This window comes from Haliaeetus albicilla, chromosome 28, assembly GCF_947461875.1.
Source record: "Haliaeetus albicilla chromosome 28, bHalAlb1.1, whole genome shotgun sequence".
Taxonomy (NCBI): domain Eukaryota; kingdom Metazoa; phylum Chordata; class Aves; order Accipitriformes; family Accipitridae; genus Haliaeetus; species Haliaeetus albicilla.
Window position 1 is genome coordinate 644,616 of NC_091510.1, and position 20,485 is coordinate 665,100.

At 46.8% G+C, this 20,485-nt stretch overlaps 1 protein-coding gene across 2 annotated transcripts in view; it reads left to right on the forward strand.

Moving 5' to 3' along the window:
* The window catches only part of GRIN2B (glutamate ionotropic receptor NMDA type subunit 2B), a 219,312-nt gene that overhangs the window by 125,984 nt on the left and 72,843 nt on the right, over positions 1–20,485 (forward strand). For both annotated transcript variants that reach the window (XM_069773667.1, XM_069773666.1), the window contains one exon: positions 5,178–5,292. In XM_069773667.1, the coding sequence (XP_069629768.1) occupies positions 5,178–5,292 (115 nt within the window). The remainder of the gene's footprint in view (positions 1–5,177; positions 5,293–20,485) is intronic.

Sequence of the window (20,485 nt, forward strand, 5' to 3'; positions counted from 1 at the left end):
ACCGCCTTTCACAACGCCACAAGCCACGGCACCGCAGCCGCGGAGGCAGCGCGGGAGGCTGGGGCAGTACGGGGCGGTGAGCGGTGGGAGACCCTCTGAAAGGCTCGGCCAGGGTCAGTACCAGCCACGGGGGAGTTTGACAGAAGGCCCAGGAGGAGCCTGTTCTCACCTTTTTGGGGCTGAGCAGTTGGGTTTGATACCCTGTGGAGACTGCCTTATCTCAAGAGAATTCATGCACTCACAGCTGGGTCTGGATGGCTGTTGTGCATGTGTTGGCTGTCCTCTCAGGCGTAGGCAGCCACAGAAATGCCGAGCAATGGTATGGAGAAAAAATATCTATATTATTTTAAGCTTTCCATGCGTTTGGAGAATGGAGGTTTAAATCAGAAGTCGAAGGGATCAGATGCAGTTTTCTCATTAAAAAACCTTACACCATTTCAGTCTCTCAGACGAGAGCAGAAGATATTAACAGCATAGTTAGTGCTGGTTAATTCTTTATTTGTCAATCACTTGCCACTTGAAGGTCAGAATTCCCATTTGTAGATAAATACACTGGTCCTAAACTCCCTTTTCCCTGTCCTTTGAGTCCACCCACCTTTCTGTCTGTCCGTCCTCTTCCAGAAGCAGGCGTGAAGGGCAGGCAGGACTGGCTGCAGGGCAGAACTGATGCACTCTGCCAAGGCTGTTTGCATCAGCCCAGGCTGGGTAGGTCTTGCTGGTGCTAAGTGAGGGAACATGGTTTGGAGCTGTGGGCACTTGTGCTGAAATGCAGTAACGTGCTTGTCTTTGCTCTTTCCTGGGCATGAAGTGGGTCTGGGCAGGCAGCTATGCCTGTCCCTGGTACCTCTGGCTGGTGGGGTTTTAATGCTGTCTCTAGGGGAAGGAAAAAGGCTATTTCACCATTCAGATTCTGCAGGGTAAACGCCTTTCACTGCCTTCACCTCACTGCTGTTACGTTTGGCCTCAGTGTTTCACATTACAGTGAGTTTCCATAGAGGCTGATGGGGGTCTGCATCCCCATCCTCTTATCCTGCATCGCATTCCACCTGCCTTTTACCCTGGAAATCCTCTCTGGCAGAGGTATCCCAGAGCCTTTCTTTTCCCACCCTCCACCTACACCCTGTTTTTCCCTCGTGTGCTGGACTGCTGAGATGACTTCCTAATGCTGATGGTGGAGAGGCTGTTTTATTTATATGGCCTGTCTTATTCAGGGAAGCAGTCGATGTTAGGATAATCAAGCCTTTTCAGACAGACTGCTTGTCTCATTGGAGCGTAACAAGCACTGACAGGGCACAGGGGAGTGTCTGTGTGCACGCACATGTGTGAGGCGTGGGGTGCGATGGACTGAACCAAGGCAATGTCCAAATTTGCCCACCCAGTCAGCAGGTTCAGGAGCAGCTGATTCCCAGAAAGGCACTGGAGGCAGAAGTAGGAGTGGTTAGTGCTGATTTCAAATGCATCTCCTTCAGAGCTGTCTCTGGGGCAGAGAAAAATTCAGTTAACATCCTTCCTTTCTCCCCCCAAGCCCCCTCCGCCTGCCACATTTGCCTCTCCAGACTTTCTCCGTCACTAGCTGAAACCATTTAAAATGTCATCATCTCTCTGCTGGTCCTAAATTGGCCATCTGATGTGGTTTTAATGCTCTATTTCCTATGCCAACCAGCCTTTGAAACACTCTCCATTAGCTTGCAGGGCTGACAGCCTCACTTCTAGGGCGGGTGATGCTACCTAATGGTCAGGGCATAAGGATGGGGAGACGGGTCCCCCCGAGTCTGATTTGCCTTGCGCCTAAGGACATGTCCCTTCCTTCTTTGTTCCTGCCTGTTTGTTTGTACCATGGGGCTCACAATGTCGCCCTGTTTCCACAGCGTCATGTGTGTTTTGCTCCCACCCGGCTGAGTTTGGGCATTGTGGCCACTGCATCTCCACCAGGCTGGGGAAGGGCTCGACCCTTCTGTGCTTGCATCAAGCAACTCCAGAAATGCCCACATAAGCAAAACTCTTTGCTGAAAGGTATTTCTAGCAAATTAAATTAAATTGCCTGTGTCTGCACCCCCTCGCCCCTTTTCTCTCTCCATCTTGGAGTCCAAACCATCCAGGGAATCATGGATTAAGCCCATTACAGGCACAGTTTCATCTTGAGTTACCTCACCTGCATGCACAGCCTGCCGCCCTCATGTTGCGCCCCTGTTGCAGCTGGTGGCTCAGTGCAGACATGCCAGGGAGTCTCCCAGCCCCCTGGTTGCCTTTTTGGGGACTGGAGCATGTGTAGGCTATAGGGAGGAAACAAATTCCCCTGGCCAGAGCAGGCAGCAGTGGTGCTGGCCTACCAGGGCAGTGTTGCTGCCAAAGGGGATGACTCTCGCTGCGGTGGTGATGGAGGGCAGAGCCACTGGAGTGTGGCTGCCTTGCAGCACGCTGCTGACTTGGCCTGCCAGGGAGTCCTTCAAGCCCCGATGCTTTGTCACACAGGCATCCCCTTGCTCAGCACACCTGAGCAAACCCCGCAGCTCCCCGTGTGCCGCTCTCTCCCTGCATCCCTGTGTAGGTGATGGGCCCCAGCAAAATGCAGGAGTGCAGGGAAAGCTGGGGGGAGCTGCTTCTTCTGCACTCCTCCTGCAAACTTTTGTAAACGTGTTGCTAATGGGTTCAAGAGAAAACCCTCTGAAGAGTTACTGTGCCAAATTTGGAGGCTAATTTCAGTCATTAAGGTCTGAAGCGAGGGATTTTAGTGCCACTTTAAGTGTAAATCTCAAGGCAGCTCCAAGGATTGGAGCTGCTGATGATCCCTCCTTGATTATTATTAGTGGTTCTAATCTTTCTGATGGAAAACAAACAGAAATGACACCCTCTTGTGTCATATCTGTTGCTGATTTCTGTGAACTCTTCTTGTCAGGCTGTGCAAGGGAGATTCCCGTAGTGGCATCATTCTCGAGTGGGAGGGGAAAGAGGGCTGAGAACTGTTTGATATTGCTGTTTGTTTAATTAGATGTTGGCACTGCTTCCTAACTACTGACATATAAAGCTGCAACTCCAATCAGGCTAATGGCATCCTCATCTTCTTGGAGCCTTGCTTTGTCTTTACTCTGGTGGCCAGTGCAGAGAAGTCATGAAATGTGTGTAGCTGTAATCTTGGTCCACTGGAAGGTCTTCCCTACCACCAGAACCTTACATAGGTCTGGTAGGCTGCACATACCCAGCAATGGTCTGTGCCTGGCATTCCTCAGTACCAGAGCAATGCAAATGGCTGGGAAAAGAATGCCAGAAAAAGAGCATGTGTGGTCCTGACATGGGATGTTTTACACCATTACGAACAATTACGTGGCTAATATTTTCCATGCAGCTGATGTTTTGGGGTTCTCTCAGTGTTTGGGTGCTCAATGGGTCCAGCTTTTGGAAAATAACTAATAGTCTGCCTTTGAAAATCATCTTGTTGCAAATGTTTCACACTGGGCTCCCTTATGGCTGTGTTTCCTATGCTGTGCATGTCCCCTGAAGGTCACAACATGGAGCAAGTGTGGAATTTCCTTTAGAAGTAAACATAATTGCTGGTTGCACTTGGTAATGGGGAATTAGTGGATGAGTTTGGTTGATTAATGGAGTTAGGACAAAAAAGTTTGGGAAAAGGAAGAAGCTAAAATCATGACCTGTTTTTTTATTTGTTTGAAGAAGTTTCCTTGTTACCAATGCTTTCATTAAACTAGCAGGGAATTCTCTTGTGTGCAGATAGTGGGAAAGTGTGAACCCACTGAAAGAACAGATTTTTTTTTCCTTTTTTTCTTGAAATTGGTTCAAATCGAGTTTGGAAGGCACAAACTGAAGCTGAATATCAGGAAATGTTTCCTGGTGTCATGGTGTAATAGAGCAGAAGAACCTCTCAAGTCTGTAATGGAAATGTTGCTTGTGTAATTTATAGGAGAACTGAGCAAAGCATGGGAGGGCAGAGTCCTGGGGCTAGCCCTGCAGGCAGCTTGGTCACCTCTGCCTCTCACCGTGACGTGATGCTACTGGTGCCAGAGCAGGTGTATAAAGGCAAAATCTACTTTATGCAACAGGATTGTGAATTGAAGTGAAATATATGAACGGGGAAACTGTCAGAGTGCCACGGAGATGTCATATAAGCCACTGAACTGTGAAATGTGTATTTGCCTCCTCCTCTTCCCCACAGTGTCATTCTGGACAGTCTGACAGTTAAGAAAACAATAGACCTGATTCTCATTTACAGCACCATCACTTTTAACATGCTCTCACGATGTAGCAAGGCCTTGAAATGAGTGTAGCTGTAATCTCGGTCCACTTAAAGGTCTTCCCCACTGCCAGAGCTGAGTGAAGAGGCCTTAGGATAAATAAGATTGAAGCCCAGACTGTTTAATAGTCCATTTGTACAGCTGACATGAGATGCCCCAAAGGGGGGTGCCTTGCACAGAAGTGACAGGGCCTTTCCAGACAAAGAGAATCATTAATGTTGGCTGTGGGGATTTGCAGGGCTGATCACCCTTTCGTTTGGTCTTGCCGGCTATAAGGCATGACTCTGTCCCTAGGGAAAGGGACTTTCACTGGGCTATCTCAACATCCACTGTCCTATTCCTAAGCTGCTTCAGATGATTGCTTTGGGCCCCGTGAGGCGTGCTGGCTCTGATAGGGATGGAGCTTCTCGCAGGTGGACTGCTCCTTACTCTCCTCTCTGCAGCTTCCCTTATCGTTGCCTCAGTGTTTGGGCTGGGGGGAGGCTATCTCCACTGCTTCACCTGTAGGCCATCACTGTCCTCAAATGATGTGTGAAGTCCCCTTTGGAGAGTGAGCAAAGTGTAGGCTGTGGAGCGTGTTTACACGGCTAATTGCTATAGATCCCTCTGCCCTTTGTGGTAAGGGGAAGTCAAGGACCGTGGGCACACACACGTGTGTGTGACTCCTACGTGTGCTTTCAGGAACTCATTGAGAGCCAGCGTGGGTCATCACTTCCCTATCCCAGTCACAAAACAGGGGCAATTGCCTTGCCTTGCCTGATTGTACCAGTTCCTGGAGTAATTGTCCTGTTTCTCCTACCCCCTTCCTCTCAGGTTTTCCATTGTTTGCTCCTACTGTCCTGGCGTGAGCTGCAGGGGGGAGGCAGGCTCTCGTTTCAGGTTTGGTTCCCAAGTGTTAACTTTCTCTTTGCTCTTTTCTCTCTCCTGCAGGTACCTGATCAATGTCACCTTTGAAGGCAGGAATTTGTCGTTCAGTGAAGACGGATACCAGATGCATCCCAAGCTGGTGATCATCCTTCTGACCAAGGAGAGGAAGTGGGAGAGGGTAGGACATGTTTGGTAATTCTCAAACTGTGTCAGGGAGGAGGGTGGAGGAAGGTTCCAGGCGAATAATCCCCCACCACCACCTTTCTGTACTTCTTATCAAGGGCTGGCAATCTCCTCCTTGCATCCTGGATCACTGGTATCTCCAATACTCAGGCTGCTGTCTTCTCCATGCAGGATGCCATTACATTCTTGCATTAGTGTGCATAAAAAATTCATCAGCTTTCCTTCTGTAACATCTGAACATAAGTTTTCCTGCCTTTCAGAGACAAGACCTCCTCCGTGCCATGGGTTTCAATGGCAGAGACAGAAAATATTTCCCTGGATGGCTTGGAGGCAGGGAAGTTCTGTATGGCCACACTTAGTAATATATGCCAGTGTTAACTGTTCTTGATATATCTGGCCAGTGTCATTTGCAATGGGATGGTGCATTAAGTAGGATGTGTACGTGAGATCATATCGAGTTGTTCAAAGATCCAAATTTGTATATTTCTGAAAAATTTGCATGTAACCCAAAGCACTTTTAGAAATGGTGTGGATTTCTGTGTTAGTGCAAAGCTTTGGTTCACTTCACCTCCCACATAAATGTCAGTGGTCCAGGCTCAGAACAAGCACTCCCAAATAGTTTGAAGTAGAGGAGGTAGTTTGAGGGCTAAGAAAATAAGATCTAAAAAAGTGACAGGGGTGAGAAGTCAGAGTGAAAGCAAGGAGAATTCAGCAGAGCACTCAACAGATATGAAGCAGAGCTTGGTCTGGATGTGATCATGTGTATGGTTTAGAAAAATGCCCGTTTGCTCCACCCAGCACAAAAAGCCTTCTCTCCTTGGCTACTTGTTTTCTGCATGGACTTGCAAGTGGCCTGCCTGGCCAAAGCCAGGAAGAAATTCATGGGGAAACGAGAATGAAATAGGGAGCTGTCAGGAGAAGTGCATTCAGAAGAGGGCTGGAGGAAGAACTTTTGAAGGAGGCAGAAGAGCCATTGCATTAGTGCCTGGCAGGCACTAAGGTCTCCCAGTAGTTGCAGAAGTTTGGGGAGAGGGTGAAAGGCCCCAGCTTGTGCCTCGTTTCCAGGAAGAACCATCCACGTCATGGTCTTGGCACTGTGCACACTAGAAGGGAGTGTATGGTCTGGGAGAGTCAGCAGAGGTCTTATCAGGACAGGAGTGTGAGGAAACATATGGCATGGCATCAGCATGCGTGGATAACTCTTGGACATGTTTGGAGGCAGCCTGGCTGTGGATATTCCACAGGGGGTGGGCAGGCAAGGCTCAGGCTGCAGAGACCTCACGTCAGGCTCTGTCCGTCACACAACTTCACTAAAGCTCACCAGGCAGTGTCCAGGAGGATTTGTTCCTAGCTGGCACCAAATTTGTTCTCACAGAGGAAAAGTCAATCATCAGAGCAGGAAAACAAGGCAGCAGCAGCATGAATGCTGCTAGGGATTATAAGCCAGGCCGGCTGTGGGGAATCTGTTGCTGGAATGCTTTGCAGGCTCTGGGGAGGCACAGCTAAATGCAATCCTGTTTTTATGCTGCTTGTCCCATGCATTACCCTGTCGCACCCTCAGTGGGGGCTTGGGGGCTTCCAAGAGTGGTAAGAGGGGTTGTTCAGTCTCTGAGAGCATATCCGTGGTCTCTCAGATGAATCGGACAGTTAGTGCAAGGGATGCTGGTGGGCTGGAGTGTTGGGGTTAGCCCTGGGGACCTGCCTGAGCCTTGCTGTCTGTGGGGACTAGTTGGCACCCGTTAAACCAGAACAGTTCTTCATTTCATAGGAGCTGGGGCTGGATTGAAGTGAGACTGTGATGAACTATGGTATTAGTGGTATGAAAAGCCCACAGTGCTTCCTGAACACAATGTTTTACCTTGAAGTGGGCATCTTGCTCAGTGGGAAGATCAGATTATTATAATCAGACTCTGAGCTGTTTGAATTTTACACTGGTGGGTTCTTTCTGGAAAACGCAGAAGTCATGTCCAGCATGCTCTGATCAGACAAATACCTCTCATACTTGGAACCTCATACTCTTTTTCTTAATTTTCTCTATTCAGTGGAAATGCAAACATTAAAATATAAGGGTGAAACAGAGCTCTTTGTGGCAAAGATCATAATTTTGTTCCGTGTTTGCAGAGTGTCAGGCAAAGCAGACTGCTGGCCCTTAACAGCAGCTCCCAGGCACTGCCACGATACAAGCTATAAATTATTCATGTATTATTAGCACACAGTCCCAATACCTGTGTAAAGTGCATTGCTTTGCAGTGTAAAATCATACAAACTCTCACTAATTTTTGCTAAATTAGCAAGGTGCTTTGTCCTGGCAACTTCTAGGCAATGTACAGAAGAAACTGTGCAAAACGCAGGATGGTTTCCAAGTCAAACACTCAGGCAGTAGGACACGAGAGATGAAAGGCTGCATGGGAAACACTGATTCAGTCCACTTGTGTGTGTTCACTATAGCTGTCTTTAATTACATCACTCCACACTTTTATCCATAATCAGACACTGTGCCTGGAAGGAACATCAAGAGGTCATTTAGTCCCTCCCTGTGCCCAAGGGAGGGATCAACTAGGCTGAAATTATTCCTGACAGATGTTTGTCTCACCTGTTCCGAGTCCTTCGATGCTAGAAACTCCATGAAATCCTGAGGCAATCTCTTCCATGGCTTCTTTCTCCTTACCCTGGACAGTTTTTCTAATGTCTAACTTAGATTTCCCTAAGTGCAGTTTAAGCCCATTACTGCTTGGCATCTCCCTAGTGGACATAGAGAATTGTTTATTCTCTTCCTCTTTTTATCTTCCCTATGTATGTTTGAAGGCTTCTGTCATGTTGTCTCCCAGTCGTCTCTGCTGTAGATTAAACAAGAATTTGTTCAGTCTCTCCTGGTAGGTCATGTTTTCTAGTCTTCTGATCATTTTTCTTAGTCTCCTCTGGATTTAGTGACACAGTTTTCTGCTCTGTACAGCTTGGTGCAGTTGATTCTTGAAAGATGGCAAAGAGATTGTGAGGAGTACATCTCATGGGGTGTGTATATATATAAAGAAATGTTTTAAAACAGGTGCAAAGCCTTCCATTTTTCTGAGTGGCAAAGATGCAGACAAGTGACTGAACTCTTTCAGGATTTCAGGTCTGTGAAATTTTTTGAGATTTCGATTTTTCATCCCAATTTGGGAAGGAATATCTTCAAAACTTCACCAGTTATTTCAGAACAGGAATTAATTTTCTAGAAGAGCTACAGCTGTCCCCAGACTCTGATGATGATAAATCTCCTCCTGTGTCCTTCAGACAGACTGAAGCCTTGTATGGCTGATAATCATGGAAGAACATGCAGAGCAACCACTTTCTGGAAAGGGGCAGTAATCTGAGCTCTTCTGCTCTTGTAGCCACAAGTAACGATTCCTCTTGTGATAAGCAAATGTGCTGCATTTCATTCACTTCTCTGTTCTCTGCTCCTTAGGGGCAAAAGGTTTCATGCCTTCCCTCACTACATTTTAATTAGCTGGTTAGTAGAGCTCTTTGCTTCACTGGCCAGGCAGCCTAGGTGTGTTTTGGGTGCCTAGATGCCCCTGTTGTATTTATCACAGAGGGGCAGGTAGGCAGATGGAGGTGGTGAAGGACATCCAACCTTATGCCTCATGAAGGGCTGTGCCTCAATGCAGCAATGAGCTGGGGCCAGAGGTCTTGCAAGGTGAGCCAGAGGATCGGTACTACACTAGGTTTTGTGTCTGTGGGTTGTGATGTTTTGCGTGGGAAAAGTTTTCACCCAGGCTTTTTCTTTACCAATTGCCTTTCTCCTCTGCTCTCCTATAATCCCACATATGACGAGGACTTATTTCTGGGTTCATGATCCCTTGTGAGAGCTGGCAAGTGCTGCTCTCCAGCTCTTGCTCACATCCACCTTCCCTGCTAAGGCAGGGCACAGCAGTCCTGTCCCATTAACTCCCAGTTCCTCCTGTCTGCTGCCTCACTTTCCCCCAGCAAACCTGGGGATGACACAAACGTTACTATATCTGAGGCTCTCTTTGGGATTCTTTCTCTTCGATTTCTTTAATTTCTAGTGAGCTTTGCATCACTTCTATCACTGGGTTGTTCTCAGCCTCTCCCTTTTGCTGATGCTTCTCTGCCTCTTCCCTTAGGTCTGTCACTGGGGATTCAGAGCACCTTTCCATGCGGCTCATAACAGCAACCTCTTGTGCCACGCCACAGAGCCCTTTGATTGCAGGTTCCCTGGGGCATCTCTTACCACATGTGCTCCAGTAACTTCTGCTCCTGGCTGGACAAGCAAAGCTCCACGTGATGGGTTTGATCAGGATGCCACTATGAGCCATCTTAGAGGGGGACAGATGGGAAACTTATGCTGAAAGATTCATTTTCCCTGCTGCATCTGCTAATCCTCTGCCCCTATCAACCCTCAACCCCCTCAGCAGATAAAATGTTTGCCTGCTGCTGCTCCTGTAATTATCAGTGTTTGACTTTTGAACTTTTGAAAATCAATTAGCAGCAACTGTTCTGCTTCCTCTAGCCATCGGTGTGGCCATGATTACAAATTCACGGACAGGCTGCTCATAGTCTGTTCCCCTACACCATTGCACACATTAGTGCTCCCTGGGAATGGGGCCATTTGCTGTGACATGCTGTCAGCTGCCTCAGTGACTGTAGACTTCCAGTACTCCCTAATGCTGAAATAGGGTGAAAAATGGTCCCACTACTCTCTGCCGCATGGGCTTTCCAGAGGTGTGTTCAGCCTCGATCGTAGTCCACATAAGGTGAGTTAGCAAACTTGTGTGATGCTGTCCCCTGCTTGGGACAGAGCAGTGTCATGCCCATCTGTGCTTGTGAAAGGTTCCCTTGAGACGTGGGAAGGAGCTACAGAAAATTTAGAAAAGAAAAAGGGAAAAATAAGGTTTGTTTTGTCTAAAAAAAGAGGAAGGGGCACAAGATAAGTCTTTGGACATCTAAATCATTGTTGAAAAAAAGGACATTATGGTCAGTTGCTTTTCATCTCCACAGTAAGCAGAAAGAAGAAGAAATCTTGCTAAATTTTCAAGCAGGAAGATTTTGGTTAGATATGTAGGGAGCTGTATAATTGTTAGCATGGTGACACATGGTGGGGCTCATTTTCTGTTGAGGCTTATTTGCTGGAGGACACATATAAAAATATCCAACAGCACAGGGTCTAAATCTGTCTTGTCCTGCCTCAGAGCTGGTGGATGCAATAAGTGATCTCTGGTGGTTCTCTGCCAGCCTACACTTCTGTGATTAGATGAACAAGATGAACCTGAAGAGTGTCTCACAAGAGACCACTTATTTGATAGGAAAGAAAAACTGGGTTATGGACAAGCTGATCAGTAAAAACTTCAAGCCTGGTCCAGTGAGGACATAATTTCTGCAAGCTTCTACCATGCACCTTTTGTATGCGCAGACAGTTGGCGCGTGAAGGCTATTGCGGATGGCTGGAAACAAAAGCCCTTATGGAGGCACTTGTCGCCTCCTGCAGTCTGCAGCTTTGGAGGGCTGAGGAACACCACAGAGATGCTGAAGAGGCTGTAGCTTTTGATAATGATGCAGCCTTCAGGCGTGGTCTTGAGTCTTTCTGTGCATTAAAAGAAATATCCACTGTCATTTCTTTGTGTGCTTCAGTGTCGCAGTGGCAGAAATAACAAGGGAAGGGGGAAGAGGACTGAAAATCTGATCAGTATTCTGTTGTTTAGTAAGGGCCTGTGTGGTACTGGCCACTCCATGAAGAACCAATATGAATCATGTACCTGTTATGTTGCCTAGCAGAAGGAAGGACTTAGATTTTTTTTTTATTTCATTTTCTGAAGAAGTCTCTTTAAAAATGAGAGGAACAAGAGTGTTGGGTTGTGAGGTGAAAACTGCAGCTGTACAAATCCAAGCATCTTCTCTGAAGGCCCTCCCCTGCCTTTGGAAAGATGACTAGATCATTTGAGATAGTTTCCTCCTTGTGTTGTCTGGTGCTCACCTGGGCAGCCCTTTCTGATGACTTACACATGCATGCACAGGTAGGCTTGTCTCCCTGGGGTAGCAGTGACTGCCTTCGGTCAGGTTCTGCTCTGCGTGTGGAGTCTTGCCATCTTGACAGCATGTCCAGGGACTTCAGAGAGGAAATGTTTTTTATCCCACCGACTCCTTTTATGGTGAGACAAGATTGGATTGGTTTTGCCAGTCAGTCTTGTTTTGCTAATTTCCCTGTGTACATGGGGATTTATGACTCATTGTCCCTGAGGAGAAATGGCATAGGAGTTTGTTTAAACCTACTCAGAGTTAGTGACTGATTCTGTTCCCATAGAACCAGTTTTTAGAAGGATATAGCTTCACTTAGGGCAGATGGACCATTCTGGATTTAAGCACATATGGCTGAAATTAGAATGGGAGTCTGTATGTGCATTTTCCCCCTTATTTGTAAAGTGTTCTTTCTGGACATTTCTCTAAGAGACCGTAATTTGCTGAATCCCTTGCTTCTCATTAAACAGCAGGCTTGCATCAAAGAATACATATTTTATGGATACCCCACTCCCAAATGAGTGTCCCTTAGACACTGGATCTAGGTCACATCTGATGGGTCTGTTGATGACCCTGATTCAATCAGACAACCAGATGGCTTTATTTGTGCACCTATGCTGCACCCACTGCCAGGATTTGGCCTGGCTTCTCACAGTTGCCCAGAATGTAACTGTATGTATTTGTGGCTAATTATGGCCACGTTAATCTCACACTGGCTCCTAAGGAGAGGGGCAGACACAAGTGCCACACAATGCTTTCCTTGTCAGACGATAAACGGAACAATCTTTCTGAAAAGGCCTCCTACGTAAATCTTGTGGACATGCTGATCAAATGGTATCTTTGCTGACTGATCATATCAGACCATCAGATTAGATTACTGCATCCTGCAATAATGAGCTAGTCCATCTCTTTGACCAAAGAGGACACTAGTTGGGTGTCCCTCCTAACCACCGTGTATTATGTCAGTATAAGCTGTTTGCTCTCTTTGCCTCTTGCTGAAGCGGTTCCTGACTTTGTTTGCTTGAATTTTAGAGTGTATTTGTATGATTCATGAGCCTGCAGAAAAATACTCTGGCTCTTCTCCACCAGCCCTACTCCTTGGCTACAGGAGGGAATTCTTACATTGAAACAATGACAGCTTCTTGGAGAGACCTTGTCCTCTAATGCAAATCAGATATTGGAAAATCTGGAGATCTTTATTAAGCCCAGGCCACAGTTAGAATGCCTCCTACCATTTCTGTGCTGGTGTAGCTGATGAGGGTGATAGCAGCCATCTGACCTTTACTGGGGTTGCCAGCCTGACTCCTTGGACAGGGTGACCCTGAGGACTATCCTAGTGTACTTATGTGGCAACACCATCCAGCCACGGCAGAAGACTGCTCTTGCCTTGGTTGCCTTCTGGATGAGAGCTCTAGTCTGGGGCTTTCTTCCAGCTGACTCGTCCGTGCCACACAGCGAGGAGGGTCACCGTTCCCCTTGCCACATGTACCTGCGGTCCCCTCTTGCGCATCACCATCGCTGTCCCCAGCACCCAGCTATGGACCTGGGACTCTGGTCTGCAGGGAGCTGTGTGAACGCTATCCAGAAAGGTGGCTCCTACCCCAAAGTGGTTACACTTTAATTAGAAGACAAAAGGCAGCAGATGGGTACAGATGGACCAACGGGGGAGTACAAGGGAACAATCAGACAACATTAGTCAGCATGGTAGGCAGCAGGCTTTACACACCAACTGCCTAACTCTTGTGAAGGCTTTGATAGGCGCTGGAGAATTATAACCAGCTTTGTGCAAGCTTATGGGGGCCTCGTCGAGAGTGTGAAGGGCAGATGGGAAAAAGCAGTAAAGGTGCTTTTGCATGCTTGGAGAGCTGTGGCTGAGAAGGTGCAACAACTCAAAAATACCCAGTGCTGCTGGAAAATTTCCAGTCTCTGAGGGGATAATCCTAACTTTACAGAGAACCAAAAAAGCCCTGTGATAAGGCTATGTCTTGCAATGCAGCACCACCTCTGAGTGCGGGGCTGGTGCACTAGTGCCAGAGCCACATTGCTTCTGGTTGAAAACCCTCCTGCTTGCCACCAGCTTGGAGGTTTCCGTGGCATGTCAGATGTTGCTGTGTGTCTGTGTCCCTTTCCTTGTGAGCATTTCATTGATTGTGGGAATGTGTTATCGCAGCATGTTGACAAACGTCCGTATCTTAATTCAGGTGACAGCTGAGCTGCTGCGGGAAGATGAGCTTTCAAGCATGGGTACAGTAATTAAATATTCCTATCACAGTGCAGTATCAAGGATCCATCCTATCATCCCTGATCAGTCCACAACATCCTCAGAAAAACAGGAAGGGAGGGTTGATTTGGTGAGCAATGAAAGAAAAACATAGCTATTGCTTTGTAGTTTTTGGTGAACGAAAACAAATTCATATTTCTTTTTGAGTCCACACAAAATGTTTTTCTGGCCTGAAAAAAAAAAAATCAGGTCATTTAAATGTAGTAAAAACATTTTGTAACATAGACCAGTTTTGATAGAAAAATGTCACGTAAAAATGAAATTTTCTAAAGCTTTCATTTTACGCATTGCCATTTTTAAGCAAAGCATGTCATTGTGAAAATTCTAAGTGATATATGCTGACATTCTAAGAATCCGCTCCCTTGCCCTCTCTTCAGGCCAAAACTCTTCTCTAATTTCAGTCTGAGCACAAGAATGACTTTTTCCCCAAACTCCATTTACGAGTGAACTGACTGTTTATCAGTCCAACAGTAATTGCTCCAGCTGTCCTCCACTCAGGAGTGACATGGGCAAGTTGTGTGTCCTACAACACTGGATGGATACACAGCCCAGCAAACTTCACTTTCCCCTGCTTTGTCCCCAGCCACATACAGGTAATCACTTCAGGGTGTCTGTAGCAGCCAGAAACCACACAGGTTGCCCAAGTGCCATTGGAGGGGACAGTTTATTGCTCATTGCTTTTGGTGGCCAGACTATGCAACAAAAAGACAGCTGAGGAAAGCACGGGAATTTCGGCCGCTTTAAGATTTGAAATTTGTGAAGAGATGAGGGCAGAGAGGAAGCAGCCAACCAAACCAGGTCTGGAGAACGTGCTAGCAGAGCTTCTGCTGAAGGAGGCTCACGGGGAGTGAACGTGCTGCCGGTGCCTGAGGGTGTGTTTTCATCTGTTCAGTTGCATTTGCTTGAGACTCCGTCTCATGCCGACGACGTCTTTGCTTGGCCTGTGAATCCTTTGCTTTTTCTATTTTTACATTTCCTGAATGTTATTAACTGGGGGCTCTGTTTTCCTTCCATGGGGCTTGAGAGAAGGCAGGTGCTGGTGTGCCCTCATCTGCCCATTCATAGGACCCTATGTTTTTTTCTCTTTTGCCTTTTTCTTTTGGTTTTGTTTTTCTTTCTCTTCCTCCTCTTCCCCATCTTTTTGGCTAGGGTTTTGGCAGTTTGCTTTTCCTGGAGTAGAAGTCTGGCCCCATTTGCTTCTGAATGCATTTGAAATAAATTTTTCTTAATATGAAATTGCTCATACTTTTTTATTCAGTAAAGAATAGCTTGTTTGTTGTGTCTTTGGCTTGGTTTCTCTCCTCTAGTGTTGGTTCTGGCCAGTGTTTCTGTGCTCAGTTCTCACATGCTCCTTGCTTCGGGTTTGAATCCTGATTGTGCGTGGTTGACTTGGCTTGATGCTGACCTGCATCTTAGCAGTATTTTTTACCAGAGCAGGACAGTCTTTTCCTCTGTGGTTTTCTCCGCACTGTTACGTGTTAACTTCTCTGTTGCTTTTCAAAGGTATCTCAGTGTTAAAACCGTGGTTATCACCGGAGCTACTGTGTGCTTGAGTTACTCTCACTGCTCATGATCTCTGGCATGCGTTTGGTGTCATCGATTTGAGCATACAATATGTTCAGCGTCATTTGTTTTCCCTCTGCCTGAACTGTGTTTTCCCCAAGTCTGTAATTTTTTCAGACTGCCTTTGGTAATGTTAGATGCCGGCACTCACTCTTCCATTGCCTCATAGTGGTGTCTTGAGTTTCTGTCGCTATCCTTTGGCCTTTCTTTCTCATGAAAGGCTCTGGCTTTTACTGACCTGGGTTTATTTCTAAAATGTGCTGGAGGTTGTGCTGTCTTCTGCTGAGTCAGCAGTTTGCCAGGCTTATTTAATTTCCTTCTGCCGGGCTAGCTGCATTCTGCAACGTCTCCCACCATGCCAAGCCTGGAAGATTGTTTGACAGCCTTTTTCTTGTTCCTGTTTAAGCTTTCAACTTGGTCTGCATTTTGCATGACAGTTTCTGGTGCTTGTTTCCCTTAGGTTTATTTCCTTGGTTCCTGTACATGATAGTGGCTTACATTTCTATTGTTCCTTCCTTTGAGAAGAAAGCACTTTACAAAATTAACATACAGGCAACATTTCACTATGGGTAATGTTCAGCTGCTCGTGTGGTGGAATGAGGTTAGGATGTTTAATGATGCAAAAGAGTGCTGCACAGCCATGTAGGGTAAGAAAGCGGAGTCTCTAACGGAAGGAGGCGAAGAATTTTTAATCAGACTCTGGCCAATTTTGTTCCCTAAGTCTGTTTTTGGGGAAAATGACACGGATCATTAAAGACCAGGAGTAATAAGGCCTGTGTCCTTCCCTTTCCAGACGATAATGCCTGAGCCTCAGAAATATGGTGGGAGGAACAAAGGAATCTGTGAAAAAAAGTAGTTCAAGATCAACGAAAATATTCATTAATTTTGGTCAGATATGGAGGATTTATTTTGAAGGTTTTATTGCTGTAAATGAAAACTGGCATTTTGGTGTTCTCATGTAGACTCACAAAAGCCTTTAGATACCATTCACAGAGGCAACGTGGAGGAGGAAATAGCAGCATCTTCCCCCAGATCCCAGAGCCTCGTTAGCCAGACAGTGAGGACAAACTCCTAGGCAATGGGAAAAATGCATTCAAGTCCCTTCTGCTTGACTCAGAACGGAAGTTTAAACTGCAGTCTCTGTCACCTCTCAGAAGGGATGTCTAGCCCTTGGGACTAGGATTTTTATTTATTTATTTTTGTCTTTTTTTTCATTGAAACTCCTTTGTCAGTGAGTACTCGAAGTGTCTTTGCAGGTGTTTGTTTGGATCCAAATTTCCATCACTTTTATTAATCACGTCTGATAAAGAACATTATTTTTGTGTGTGTTGAATGGATGAGTTTGATTAGTGGAAAATTCAAAAAAACAAACCAGCCTGGATTTAGATTGAAGCAGCACCTTTAATTTTATTATTTTTTTCTGTATTATTCAGACCTTGCTTTGAAAAATCACTTTTTGCGCAGCTTAATCAGAACACTGTTTCGGTCATGTTGGAACATGCAGGGCTGCCCTTATGAGACTGGGGAAACTGTGCAGCAGGGCAGCTTGCCACCCACCACGTAACATAGGGTGCACACTGCAATGTTAATGCTAATAGGTGCTGCAGGTCCTTTTGTTCTCCCAGTAGATCCACCCTGGTATTATGCAATCCTGTGGGTTTTGAGAACAAATAATGTTTTCTGGTAAATTAACTTATGTTGGGTGCAGCACTGGGCAGCAGAGATGTGCTGCAAGTTTTCCAGTCTAAGCAGTGTCATACGATAGTCTCACCATCCAAGCTGGGAGATGTGGGAATAATAGAAAGAGTCCCTTCTTCTGCAGTCTGCTGCCTGAGATCAGTTCCTGCACACCCAGTTTAACTGTTTGCTCCAAGCATCATCTGGGTGTTTTAAGAATTCAGGATTGCTCAGGTCACTTCTTTCAGGCCAGTGCTTTACTTTTGTTCTTTTTTAGAAGTGGGAGCTATTTGCTTTACTTCTTAGATGTGTGCTCATTTTCACTGAGGCCAGAGTTCTTTGTATCGCTGCATTTAATTATGTTTGCTTTGTAAAGACTGCTGGGATTATGGCAGCATCTCATTTCTGTAGCTTTTTTGCCTCTGACGGGCTACCTGTGGACAGCTGCTTTCCTTGAGCTTCTCCTGTTTATAGATCAGCCTGCCATTTGTAGTTTCCACCAGCTTTCATGTCTTGTCCCTTTTCTTACAGATGGCTGCTGTTTCAGGTCCTGGCTTTCGGGGTGGCTGAGGAACAGACCCACAGAGAGCTGTGTGTGTCTGTATTTGAACAGTTGTTCTCATCCGTGCTCTGCCTCCTGTGTTTGGTCCCAGAATAAGTCCTATGTGTGTATATATTTTCCTGCTCATTGCCCAGACACCTTGCTCCAGCCTGGGACTAATGGAGACACTGTCTTACAAATAAAGATTAAAAGAGTACAGTCTAGTGAAATCTGCACTAAGGACTTTCTCCATTAAGAAGTCCCCTGTCTCAAATAAACACTCGGAAGTATTCCCAGGGCTTACTGTGCAATGTTACTTGAACTTTAGTTAAAACCTGCTTTCTCAGGGTAGCCTGTGTCTTACTGGACCCTTGCCTCATTGCTGAGGATAGATTTTTCCCAAGTACATGTTTTTGCCAGATAGGGAGTATGATAATTTTCTGCAAGTGTTTGAAGGGAATAATCAATAAAGAAAGAAAGGACTTCCTTAGGACAATCCAAGTGAGTGTAATTGAAGAGTAATGGGGAGGCAGGAGGTAGAGCGAAAGTGCATTTAGATTGAATATTGGGGATCAGTGGGTTCCTTTAGAAGATGCAAAACAGTTGTCTGATGAACATGCTGGGAGCCTGGCTGCTGCGGCTGTTGACTGTGGGACGGGACAGACCAGGTGGGAGGGAGGTAGAGAGGAACTGACCGGAGAGACATCCACCAGACTTTTCATTTTCATTGATCCATGTCTGTCTGTGGGTTGCACTGGAGAGCGAGCAGCACAGCACCTCCGGGGGAAGTCCTCCCTCCCCTACATAGGCTCTGCACCCAGCCGCCCTGTCTGCCCTCCTATGAGCAGGAGCGTGGAGGAAATTTCCCTTGCATTCTGTTTGAGGGGAGGGGGCCCAGTTTGTGCTGCGGCAGAGGGAGAGGGCTGAGAAGTCCCCCGCACCCTGAGGAGCCCGGCGGGTCTCTGCGCTGCCCGCCCTGCGCCTGCGCGGGTGGAATTTTCCAGGAGCATCCCCCTCCGCCACCACCATCGCTTTGCAAACTCCGAGAAACGCAACTCATGAAAATGCATTCTTAGCACACAGCTGACATGGTCAACATCTGGTTTCCAAAGAGAGTGCTGTGAGAGATTTGAAATTGCTGCACTGTGGAAAAAATGACTTGGAGTAATTATAGATACCTAACAATACTATTTAATTTCTTCTGCCGTGTCTTTCCTACATAGTGTATCTGGTAATGCTTCAGAGAGCTGAATAGTTCTGACAGAGGGCAGTGAGAGAGGTAGGTAAGGGAGGAAAAAAAGTCCCCCGTGATTTCAGCTAGGATCTGAAAGGAAGGAAGTGTGAGTGGAGGATTAGATGTTTTCCAGTCCCGCTCCGGAAAGGGGGACCTTTGCCTTTTTTGTGCATTGGCTATGGGAGGAGGAGGAGGATGTGGAGGGAGATGAGGGAAGCTGAGGAAGACAGGACCTCCAAGCACAGACTGACAGGGCAGGAGGAGCTTAGCACAAAGCCTGACTGGCAGCTGGGGTGCTGCTTGGCCCCACTTCTGCTGAGTAGGCTCAGAGCTTGGGACCACAGGGGAAAGGGAGGCGAAATTTGTAAGATTGGACCTGTGACCAGTGTCAAGACTGACTGCTGCAGGAGGCAGTTCAGAGTGGCTAAAAGTCAGACCCCCGGCCAAAAGCACCTTTGCTTCCTCTGATACAGAGGGACCCTGTAAAGACCAACCGCAGCAGGCTCGAGCCAGGACAGCCCTGGATCCCAGCAAGGTCTCGTCTCCGCTTCCGACGTGCTGTCGCTCCGTTGGCACTGCAGCCCAGAGGTCCTGCGCAGGCTGTGTGTGTCCACAGCCAAGGCTGCTCCTGGCAGCACAGAGCCAGCTGCAGCGGTGACCTGTCCCCGCAGCAGCGAGCACGTTCCCTGGGGGCTGCTGCAGCGGAGAGGGCGCCACAGGGGGCCCTTGGGAGGAGGCCCAGGGGCCAAGAAGGAGGACCCCTGTGGAGGTCAGAATGGGGTTTAGGAGAAGCCCTCAGAGACCAAGAGGCATGAGCAGTGGGCAAAAAATAGAAGTTGGGGATGTTAGATGGCGGTTCTGGTGTCAGGGCGGAGGCACCCAGGAGAGGGAGCCTTGGGGACTGTTGAACCTTTCTGTAGAGCCTAACAGCAGGAGAAGTATGGGGGGGGGTTGCTGTTTGATTTGGCCTGCAATGCAGCCGGGGTCGCAGCGGGTAGACAGGGATGTAAGGTGAAGATGAAGCCCGTGTCTCAAGCCCCCGAGATGTTGCCTGCTACCTTTCTGCCCTTGTGCTGGGTGCTGTGTCCCACCTCAGCTGCCAGCTCTGAGACAGTTACAGCTGTGCAGAGGTGAAGTGGAAGGCAGTGGAGGTTTTCTAAAGGGGTGACGGAAGGTCAGCAAGAGACTTTGAGCTGAGGACTTGTCAATTGGTATAACTTCTACTGGTAAACTGTCCCCTGAAGGCAAGCCCTTAGTATCATTTCATTTAAAGAAATGCACCAAAAGGGATATAATGAAGATATGCATATTATGAAAGTGTGACTGTTATCCTGGAAGAAGCACTGGTTAAGACTCATTTGTCTATCATGCTCATTGGGGCTTGTCTCAGTGAGATGTAATCTGAAGAGCTGTTGATGATGATGTGTTAAAATACTCAAGTGTAGGCCTTGGGAAAGAGGCTTACTTACATACACAAACATACTATTTGAGTGACTCTGCCCAAAAGCAACTTGTAGTGAGTTAACTTGCAGAAAATCCTCTGAAAGGTTTTTTGGTGAAAAATTAGTGCTTCAGTTAAAATACATTTTTCATATGAGGCGCTTGTTTTCCTTGAGACACTCCAACTTTTTGTGAGAAGGCTAAGAAGTTTGAAAAGAGACACTGTGGAGTCTTTTATTGCTACAAACGGGTACAAATTGATTTTGCTTTTTTGTTCTCAAATTTTTGAATACTATTTTGAAATTTTCAGCAAGCGAAGCAATGTCAGGGACCTCCTCTCATTTATATTCAAATGGATATTTCTGTGTGTTTCAGGAAGCCAGAAACACGAACCAGATGATTCTGGTATTAAAAAAAGAACATACTCTTACCCAGTGTAC